General features: G+C 34.5%; 1 protein-coding gene across 2 annotated transcripts; it reads right to left on the reverse strand.

The window, feature by feature from the left end:
* Window positions 1-3,691: 3,691 nt before the first annotated feature.
* On the reverse strand, window positions 3,692-5,980 carry LOC137742156 (bifunctional protein FolD 2-like). 2 transcript variants are annotated; one of them, XM_068481925.1, is made up of 6 exons: window positions 5,850-5,980; window positions 5,335-5,524; window positions 5,074-5,257; window positions 4,802-4,959; window positions 4,403-4,615; window positions 3,692-4,013 (listed from the first exon to the last, which is right to left on the reverse strand). In XM_068481925.1, the coding sequence occupies exons 2-6, from the start codon at window positions 5,446-5,448 to the stop codon at window positions 3,783-3,785; spliced, it is 900 nt and encodes a 299-aa protein (XP_068338026.1). In that variant the 5' UTR covers window positions 5,449-5,524; window positions 5,850-5,980; the 3' UTR covers window positions 3,692-3,782. The 2 variants fall into 2 exon arrangements, with proteins under 2 accessions (XP_068338026.1, XP_068338027.1); XM_068481926.1 differs by lacking the exon at window positions 5,850-5,980 and adding an exon at window positions 5,618-5,737.
* Between the last annotated feature and the right edge of the window lie 5,113 nt (window positions 5,981-11,093).

An 11,093-nucleotide genomic window follows, 5' to 3' on the forward strand; every position in this document is an offset into this window, starting at 1 on the left:
TGATTATTTTGGTCTTTGGATAATATGGTGCTCAATCCGTTAGTAGTTTGTAGTCGACAGAATGTGTAATTAGGATCATTTAAAAGAGGAAGAGAGAGATCTCTATCCTTGATGTTTCTGAAGTGGGTTAGTAGGATTGACTAATAGGGGTTGTAAGATTTGAAATAAGTGATCTGAACTATTCAGTCCGTCGACTCCAGATTGCGAGAACCGAAAAGGATCTCAATTCAATTAAGACACAGCTCAGTCCACAATAATGCCACAAGGGTGCACGTTGCATATTCAAATTATATATGCAGCTCCACAGGATTTTCAGGTGATGTGTCCCACCCTGTATGAAATTTGAGCATAGTCATGGTGCTAATCAATCGTTATAAAGTGTGTGTGTGTGTGTGTAGATGCATCGATCTGACACCATGTTCAAGTGTGCACCAGCATGCGCATACAAAAGGAGCACTCCTTCTTTGGGCGATTAGGGTTGGAGGAAAATGAAGGATCTCAATTTTCTGTTTACTACTTTTACCCTAAAGTTCGGGCTTTGCAAGAGACGGACGTACGCCACTAGTGAGAGACAGAAACCGAGTCACCATGCACTAGCTATACCTTGAAGACTTTGAAACCATGTGGGAGGAATTCAAAACATAACACATAAAATCCAGAATAAACTCTTATAAATTTAAGTTATTTGGTTCCAACAAAGTTTAGATAGTAACTCTTAATAATCACAAAAAGAAAAGTTTACATATTCGTGTCAAAGTGCAAATCATTTCTCCTTTCAATATAAGGGAATCAAATATTTTTCTTATATGAAGAAAAACGACCATATGTTGATAGTGCATGCACTCTCTCATGAGTGAATGGATGTATTTCACATCTTATAAATAACATGTATTCATTGTATAAATTTTATAACCATAACTGTTTAATTGCTCAATCATCCTTATAAAAAAATCAATTCAATTGGACATCATTTACACATCCAAATATATCAAATAAATGAACGGTTGATCATGAATATGTTACTTGGTACTCACATTGTAGATTGGTTCTATACATTTGGATTCATAAATAATTTCTAATTCAAATTATTTTTTGTAGAGACAATTTTTAAATGAAGATTAAAAAATTAATTTATTCCGATTATAAAAGTTATAAGGTGAGTCGCATGTGGAATATGTGCATTCCCGCAATAGGAACGCAATTGTTATCCATATATGTTTACGTGGATCATGTAACAAACAAATAGGGGAAGGGAAGGATCTCCTTAGACAATGACCATATATCTTTCCATCTTTGACAAACATGGTTTTAGTTTATTCTGCCTCCCACCAGAGAGTGCTGTCAAATACCCACTTGTCAAACAACTTTACGAGCCAAAGTTGACAAATAAAATGCTAAAGCAACTAATTAAATGCTCAAGCACATAACCAAATATGCACTACAATAAAACATCGATAAATGAATGTCCAGTCAATTAATGGGGTGTGATACCCACACACACCCCATTTTACTTCTCACATATTTTTTTAATTTTCGGTTATTGAATCGGATGAATTGAATAAGATCAATAGACAAAAATTATCAAATGATGTGTGAAAAGTAAAATGAAGTGTGGCTAACACACCCCTAAATTAATAACTTCGGTTTTTACTAAGTCAAAGACATTTTTGGGCCGAGAAACTCACTTTTTGCATTCCAAATGTCTTCTATATCTTAGAGGTCTGAGCAAGAGGCCGTATTTATATTTTTAGGAAAATTAATGAAAATGGCTTGAAAACTTTGAGTTTTAATGACAATGATAAAATAAAGGGTAAAATGAATAGTACAATGATTGACTTTTTAGTGTAAAAATGTGGTTTTTCGTTAAAGTGAACAATACCGCAGATTTTTCGTTAAAACTCCCATTATTTTTTTATGATACTTTTTGGATGAGAAAAACAATTCATTCTGCTAAAAAGGAATACCTGACTATAGTTATACCTCTCCCGATTAACAGAGCGTGAGAAAGAGGCAAAGTAACTCAACTAGAAGGGCTATTTCAATAGTGGCATCTAACATGCATATACGAACTCAATTCATTCTTTCTGGATAGGAACGTAGAAACAAACGAAAATGTTTCTTGGATGAAAAAAAAAAAAAAAAAAAACAATTGCAGGTTTATTTTTTGTTTGGAACAAATAATATTTTTATTTTTTATTTATACCTTTGTTTTTCATTCCCGACTTGTGCAAATGTACTAAATAATAGTCTCGCTAAATAAATAAGATAATAATTCTTCAAATTCTTTTAAAACCTAGACGAACATATAAATTAGTAATTGACAAAATATATAAAAAAAAATAACCACATAAATATTCATAATACATATTTATGATTTGTTTACTTTAAACTTATATATTTTTTAATTCAACTCTTTCTCAAAATAAACTTCTATATATGTTTCAAGATAATGTCATGGTTGTTTTTAAGGCTTATTTTAATTGTCTTTTCATTTACACTTTTACCTCTCTATGTTTGAAAAATGAGTTTCTACCTCCTTATTTTGCCCTTTCTCTCCCCTTTTTTTCTTCGGTACTTCTCTCTATTTCTCTCTCTCCCCTCCTTCGTCCTTCTCTCTCCTACTTCTTATCCATATTTCTCCCCTCTTCTTGTTCGTATTGTTAGCTAGATTTATAAGTGTTTTGTTTCTTTTATGAGAACAATTGGGATTTTTTTTTTTTTTTTGGCTTTAATATTTTGTTAAGTACTTGATTTTTGAGGTTTTGGTGATTTGGATACATAAATTTTGAAATTGATCTTGTAGAAGTGCTGAAATTTTGAAATTGATATTACAGAAGTGCTAGAGTTTTGAAACTGATCATGCAGAAGGTGCTGAAAGTTTTGAAATGGTCTTGTGAAAATGTTAAAATTTTGAAACTAATCTTGCAAAAGCGCTAAAAATGTTGAAGCTGATCGTACAAAAGTGTTGGAATTTTAAAACTGAACTTGTAGAAGTGTTGTAAATTTTGAAATTGATATTGCAAAACTGCTTAAAATTTTGAAACTAATTTTGCAAAAATGTTGAAAATTATCTCGCAAAAGTGCTGGAATTTTGAAACTGATCTTGCAGAAGTGCATGAATTGTAAACTGATTTTGTAGAAGTACATAAATTAATTTATACGGATCTAAAATCAACTTGAAGTTGTTATAGGTGATATTAGTTTGTACGTTTGGAAGTTTTTATAGGTGATGTTAGTTTCTAATTTTGGCTTGGTTAAGTAACAAGTTTATTGAAAGCATAACTGAAAATTTAAAATTTTGATTTGCTGATTTTTTGGGTTAAATTTGTTGGGGTTTAATGAAACACACCCACAAGTTATTAGATAAGACCTCATACCTAGATCTAACGTCGTATAACCCAATTGAGACAACGTAGAATAAGCTAAGCTTTTCTTAATATCTTCTTGAGCAAGAGCTAAAGTGGCTCCTAAAATGATGAGCCCATCAATAAAATTATTTAAACACACAAAATTAACACTCTAATACGGGTAAGTCCTACCAATTTACGCATTCCCCGCCCTACTTGTATTAGAAAATGTGTCAATTTGTGTCTGAACAAATCATTAATTAACTCTTCATACAAGCATAGCATGAAACAGCTCAAGATCAGTCCAAAGACTTAAAAATAAAATGTAAAATTTATAAATTACATCCATAAAAATCAAACTTTATTGCCGAAATGTGTACTGGAATTAGCAGCAGCTTATTATGAAGGGATCAAAGGACAAGGGGAGGGGGGGCTTTATTGAGCAATAGCATGCTTAGCACCATCCAAAGTGTTCTTGAGTAGCATTGCAACCGTCATTGGTCCGACACCACCAGGAACAGGAGTTACCCATCCGGCTACCTTACATGCTTCCTGGAAATCTACATCTCCAACCAATCTATAGCCTGACTTTCTGCTCGGGTCGTCTATAGCATTTGTGCCAACATCAATGACAGCAGCACCCGGTTTTATCCAACTACCCTTGATCTGAAATTCAGTAAGAAATAGATTTCGTTGAGTCAACACATACAATAATCGACACTAGGGCCAATGAAGACAAGGAAAGTACAAAATTGACACAATGCAGCTGCACTGGCAGATGTTGGTTATTCCATTGAAGCAACGATAGAGCCTAGTGAAAGCTTATAAACATCTAATGAATTGTCTTGCAACTGCAAAGTGAAAGATGATGGAGTGTCCTTTTTCCTTCACTTGGGATGAATGGAACCAAACAACTAGTCGTATTCTTCTAACTAGAACAAAACTAAGTACTAGATTTTTCATGGAAAGCCAAGAAATATGAAATAAGATAACACCTGCATGTCATAAGATGATGTTACTGCATACCACGGATCTATAATCTATGAAGTGCCTACCATCATTGCCTGTCCCGCTGCAGCAATAATAATGTCCGCTTCACGAATGAAACTCTCTGGATCTGGTGTGCGGGAATGGACTACGGTAACAGTAGCATCTGCTTTCAAAAGCAGCAATGAAACCGGTAATCCAACAATGTTACTTCTGCCAACAACCACTGCCTTCTTTCCCTTTATGCTTATCCCACTTCGCGACAGAAGTTCAAGACAGCCCTGCAGAAAAAATAACCATTATAAGACAAAACTACAACCTATACATGAATGGCTTTCACGATTTTATGTGAATAATACTTGGATAATAAGGGTTCCTTCCTTGTTTGACAGAATACTTGAACAAACCAAACATACGTGTGCTGTGTGTGCGTCAGCATCTATCTGTGTTTAACACGAGTGTCTTGCCTTGGGAGTGCAAGGAAGGAACAAAGGTTCTCTGCCTTTCATTGCAAGCTTGCCGATGTTGAGAGGATGAAAGCCATCGACATCCTTCTCGATGCTGATTTCGCTCAACACTTTCTCCTCATTAATATGGTTTGGCAATGGGAGCTGAACTAGTATACCTGTCAACAAAATTAAACCTACTTTCAGGTTCCACTAAGCCTAAATCAAATATCTTCCGAATAATTTGTCAACTCAAAAGTATAAATTGAGCAATCATCATTCATTCAACTAACCATGTACATCGGAAGTAGCATTCAATTCGTGAACTTTGGCAATGAGGTCATCCTGGGACACATTCTCGGGGAGGTCTATATCCACGGATTTAATCCCAACTTCAACGCACGCCTTTCGCTTCATGCTCACATAGCTTTGGGAGTCCTTCCTGGTTCCTACTATCACTACCGCCAGTCCCGGGACCTAAACAATTTCCCAATTACAATGTCAAAATTCATCCACCAAACAACATCAAAAACCCAGCTACAGAAAAAGCAAACCTTGCCGTATTTCTGCGACAGATGGCGAACTTCCTCAGCAATCTCATTTCGGATGGTCTGAGCTATGGCTTTCCCATCGATTATCGCAGCCTTGTGATCAGATTGCGAAGCCATTGATCAACCACTCACTCAATCCTCAAGATATGAAAGACGGGTCGGGCTGATTCGGAGCTCGAACCGCAGCGGGTTACTGTAATCCAGTAAAACCAACCATTTATTTTCTGTACCCATAAAAACCCTAAACTGGAATTACATTTTCTGAGACCAAAGCATCGAACTTTACAGTTCCTGCAAGTTTGCCCAACATGAAACTGAATCTTTTAAACACCAAGAAGCAGTAAAATCCTCTAAACCTTCCACAAAAAAATCCGAAACCGAATCTTTTGAACACCAAGAACAAGATAACAATGATGGGGATAGTACTCCACAGAATCAAATAACAAACATAAAAAAATTAAAAAATTAAAAACAATCCAGAAATCTCAACAAAAAAAAGGAGGACCAGAAATACTCACCGCAAGCTTAGCGAAAGTGGAAGAAGCAGATGACGGGGAATCTCAAATACCAAATTAGGGTCACCAGCAACCAAATTGAGATAAACGACGCCGTTCGCAAGTCTTTTTGTTGTGGTTGGTGGGGGGTGTTAAGTTCCAAAATCAAATAACGACGTCGTTTTAAAATTGCGCTTCGGTTTGTTTTATGAACCACTGAAACCGAACTGAACCAATAGATTTCGGTTTAATTCGATTTTTCAACTTCGGTTCAGTTTTTCTCGATTCAATTTTTTTCAACTTCACTTCTTTTTTTTTGGTTTTTGATTTTTTGAACTTAATTCTTTGTGTATGTAAAACTTTTTTTTGACAAAAACAAAAAATTTCTTACATATAAGAAACAGAACAGTATCGATTATGATATCACGTATGACCATATATTTGATATTTTGGATAAAATACATTCATATGGTAATTATTTAATTACACATAAATCACCAATAATCTATCGTATTTGACATAGTTTATAACAAGTATTCAAAACCTAGGTGTGGCTCCAAGACCCCAAGAATATGAGAGTTCTAATGGGGTCTTCTGCATAGTTGTTCCATCTTCTTCTCCCAATTGGTTTGGAAACTAAGAGACCCCTACCATTATTATGACCTCCATGCCTAGCCATAACCACCATGGCGGCCTGATAAGCCTGACGGAGCGTTTCTCGGAAACCCCTCGTCGATTCATCACACAGAGAACTCTCCCCACAGATGTTTTGGGGCTTCATTCTTGATACTTTGATAGTAGTCTCTTTGTTTGTTTGGCCAAGAGGGTAAGATATTAGACTTGCTTATGGCCTTGCCTTGATTCTTATAGAAGAACAAAATGGTAGGAACATGCTGATGACATGAGGAAATGCTTGAATCCAATGCCATATTCTAGAGGAATGTGTGCTCATTGTCCATGTGTCTTATGCCAAAATTGATTGATGAAACATGATATTATTTAGGACTGGTTTGCCTTGCTTAAAGTTTTTTAAAGGTAGATTTTTATAAAAGTTAGGGCCTTTGTGTTAGGCAAATGAAAAAAAAAATGTGTGTTTTTTTTCAAAATTAAGTATCCAAAACAACAAAAAGCAGAAGCGACACATGATTTTCAAAAAACGATTTTTTTTATTGGAGGCTGGTGAACAATGTTAATTAATAAAATTTTCATATTAACAATCCTAACCCTATCTTTTTTTTTTTTTCTTTTTTGATAAAAGCACTTTTAACACTATAGTTTACGAAACTCTTACTTGTTTTTTCCACAGTTATTTTTTCTCACAGCACATTAACCCTAAACTAGCCATAGTTGCTTACATGTGAATAATATTCTTCTCTTATACATAAATTATAGTTTGATATATACGCAAACTTGAAACGATATATATAAAAAAGCAAGTATCTTTAAAAGAAATTGAAGTGATATCTTTAAAACTCCAATTTTTATTGTGCTAAGAATTTGAAAGATATGCCCCTTTCAAATCCGAATACACTTTTTAACAAACTTAGATTCCAAATGTTTATATTCGAAAAATGAACAAATGTTCATGGGAAGCTATCAAACTTAAGATGCTTTGCTACTCAATGTGCTAAGACAACCCACCTATGGCTGATATGCTCATTTCAAACTCACAATATGAAAAGGTGGAAAGAAATGAGTGGGAAGAGGATGGGAATAAATTCAATCGTATCTTTGTTTTTGGCATAGTTAGTGCCATCAAATTGAGCTTTTCGTCTAGTGATGTTAAGTAGGTCTATAATTTTTTGCACGACTCATTAATCCAACATAAAAAGATGCAAAAATAATCTATTTTGGGTCAACCTGTTAATGAATCGGATCATTATCGGATCACCGGTTAAGAATCCGATAAGTATCATTTGCCAAATCTAAATATTAGTCACTAGAATTTTTGCATGACCCATTATAACTCGTACCCGTCATGTAATGACACGACTAGTTAACGAATCAATTCACATGTTAAGAAGACATTAAGATAACAAGTTTGACACGAAAACGACACAAACACGATAAACACAACTCGTTTCTCATACCTAATGTTTAGTCTATACTTTGTGAGAAGTTTCGAGTTTGGTTGTTACTTTTTTTTTTTTTGAACAAACGATATTATCTGCACTAGGAGGGAGGGGATGAGTTAGCAATAATGTAGTTCAAATTTATCTTTAGCGAGAATCAAACCTAAGACCCCTCATTTACAAGTGAAGAGAAATATCATTATACCATAATACTAAGTGGCTGGTTTTTACTTTTCTACTGTAGAAGATTCAAATTTAAGATCTTAAAGACAGATATAAATGCTCTTAACTATTTGTGCTAAAATCCCTTACTTCAGCTCAATTTTTATGAGTAACATGTATTGGATAAATAAAAATACAATTAAAAAAAAAAAAAAAAAAAAAGCCGACATGGCCGGTCCGAATCCAGTGGGCCCAAAAATGAGAGTGCACTACTCTAGACCATGCCTAACTAGAAAAACTGCCTACTCCAACCGGGCTTTAGAATTTTGTTCGGGCCGAATGTAGGACAATTACATTTTTCACTGGGTTGGGTATCTTTTCCCAATTTCGTTGGACTGATGAAATTGATTTTTGTTTCGGATCCCTATTTTACAATTTTGCCCTTTTCTGTTTTTCTTTTTGTGTTTATCTCGGGAAGGATTCGGATCCTCTAATTTTTTCTTTTAAAGGAGACTAGTTGGCAACTTTATTGTGGCGGTTTACCATTTAGAGCTCAAAAAGACTCATAGAGACATTTCAGTCTCATTCTAGCCATCATTGTATGATTCATCAGCGCTAAGAATTGAATGCATAATGTACCATGTGAAATACAATCTGAAATTTGTCCCCGCACCACTATATGTGGTCATTCAGATCCTCTAACTGGTTTCAGTCCATATTTTACGATTTTCTTTATAAAAAGATTTGTATTAGCAAGGATTCTGAAACCTGCACTTTCTTTCCTTTTTCAAGTTATATTTTACACATACAAATAGCGAATCACTTATATTTGGTCTCAGCTACCTGAAACTAATCTCACTCAAATAAAGTAGGATACCCTATGCCAATGTCTGGACATAAGAATCTTTTACGAGGGCTGGCTTAGTCAAATAGTAGTGCTCTGGATCTTTGCCCTTTATGGGCGGTTGGCTAGGTCAAGAATCAAACTTCATTATCCGATTGGGCAAGTTGTGGAAAACTACTTGCTACAATTGTGATCAATTGGGAGGCCAAGGGTCACCAACTTTGTGGGACATATCATGTAAAACGACCGGCTGCTCTCAACCTAACCTTGAAAAACATATCGTGTTTGTTGTGTTCGTGTACCTATTATTTAAAGGGGTCATGTCTTGCCGTTTCGTGTCAAATTAACAAGTCATCGAAGAAATTATCATGTCTAATGTCTAAATCTAACAAACGATATTTTATCAGGTGCCCTGATAACTACCCGATAACGACCCGACTCACTAATAGATTCCTAACGGTTAACCTGATAACGATCGACTTGTTAACACGTTGACCCTAATTAAATCTATTCCTTTCGTGTTGTTTCTACCGATTAACAAGTTGTGCAATAATTGTTAGGCCTAACTCAACCTGTTAGAATTTATCTTCCAATGAATACGTCATCCTACTTATTTGTTAGTGATGTTACCATTGTACCATCAAGCTTTAATATCCACCTAAAAATAAAACACAAGCTCTAAACTATAGAGTAATGGAATTAAAGAAATCATTTTTTTCACCTTTTTCCGTACAAAGATTTTAGATATTCAATAGAAGAGAAAATCAAACACTGAACTTCAAATACAAAACCGAATCTTCTTAACCAATTACGTTACAAATAATATCTAATGAAAAATATAAGAATACATTTCATATTCTCTTTTATATAATATCTCATTCCTTCTCATCTATATAACGAATAGTACAGCAATTGTCGTCCAAATACGTAATACTTTAACACCAACATCCAACAGCCTCAAATATCTTCAATCTTTTTCCTTTTGGATCGTGATCATAAATTACAAAATGCAAACGGTTTATGGTTTTCTTTCTTTGTAGATGTTTTGCTTTTGGTGGTGGGGGACTTGGGGTTGATGAAAAAAATCAACTCCTTTTCTTTCTAGATTCTTCTAAATGCAGCCCAAGATATCATATCATTCAATCTTTACATCCAAAGGGAGCAAAATCTTTTAGTAATCATGCATGCAACTCATGAGATTTTTCTTTTCTTCGGCTTTTTATCTAAAATAGTCATGATATTGGTATAATTCTTCATTTTGATCTTTAAAATTTGAGAATCGATAGAAATAATCTCTGAGTTTATTTACTATTGTGACTTTATGACTTCTAACATAAAGCCATGTTTAGTTTTCTGGTTATTACCGGAAAGTCACGTGTTGTTTTGGCTGATGGGCCTGGTCCCATACCCCATACCCGATGCCAATAGTCTACGTTCTGAGGGTCGGGAAGACTTATAAAGACATCTCAATTTTCCTATGATTACCATCGTGTGATTCATTTACACCACGTAACTTATGAGATATTAATCAATACTGAAACAACGTTGACTATTTATATTATTTGTAGGTAAGTACATAGTTTAGAGTCAGCCAACTTTCATTTGACCAGCATGCGTTTTAGAATTATCATCCATGCATTTAGAGCCAGAAATTGGTTATGACTGTATGTATCCGTTGCGAGCCACAAATTGGTATGGAAATTGATCGAAAAGGAAATTTGGTCAATTCCAAGTTTTCTTTTATTTTTATGTGAAAAATATCTGATAGGATAAACAACTTCTCGAATCCGAATCCTGTCAGATCTTCTTTGTAAGAATCTCAGGAATTTATAAATTATGTCCGTTCAGCGTATATCGTATGGTCATAAATAATTTTAAATTTTTTATTCAAAATTAAACACAAATAGTACATGACAAAAACTGATTACACGATGTACGATAAACGGATAAAATTAACAAATCATCTAAATTCTCTCAAAGAGGATCCGGAGAGGATCCTGTTGGCAACTTCTCTTGAGGTGTAATCCGGTTTCGAAAGAGGTTTATTCCGGTTTGGATATTCCGAAAATCAATAAAAGGGAAAGTTGAGGGGAAGAGATTGAAATCTAGCTATACTATTCACATGATTAATTTGAAATATCAGTCCTTTGGACGTATTAGATAATATTATGTTTTTTATTTTAAATACTA

Source organism: Pyrus communis, chromosome 8, assembly GCF_963583255.1.
Source record: "Pyrus communis chromosome 8, drPyrComm1.1, whole genome shotgun sequence".
Taxonomy (NCBI): domain Eukaryota; kingdom Viridiplantae; phylum Streptophyta; class Magnoliopsida; order Rosales; family Rosaceae; genus Pyrus; species Pyrus communis.

What these genes read in the sequence shown, in the direction of transcription:
- LOC137742156 (XM_068481925.1), bottom strand. Translation starts at nt 5,448, where the DNA reads ATGGCTTCGCAATCTGATCACAAGGCTGCGATAATCGATGGGAAAGCC. An exon ending in TCCTTCCTTGCACTCCCAAG is followed by an intron (nt 4,616 to 4,801) that starts GCAAGACACTCG and finishes TTTTTTCTGCAG; the next exon opens with GGCTGTCTTGAACTTCTGTC. An exon ending in CAGCGGGACAGGCAATGATG is followed by an intron (nt 4,014 to 4,402) that starts GTAGGCACTTCA and finishes ACTGAATTTCAG; the next exon opens with ATCAAGGGTAGTTGGATAAA.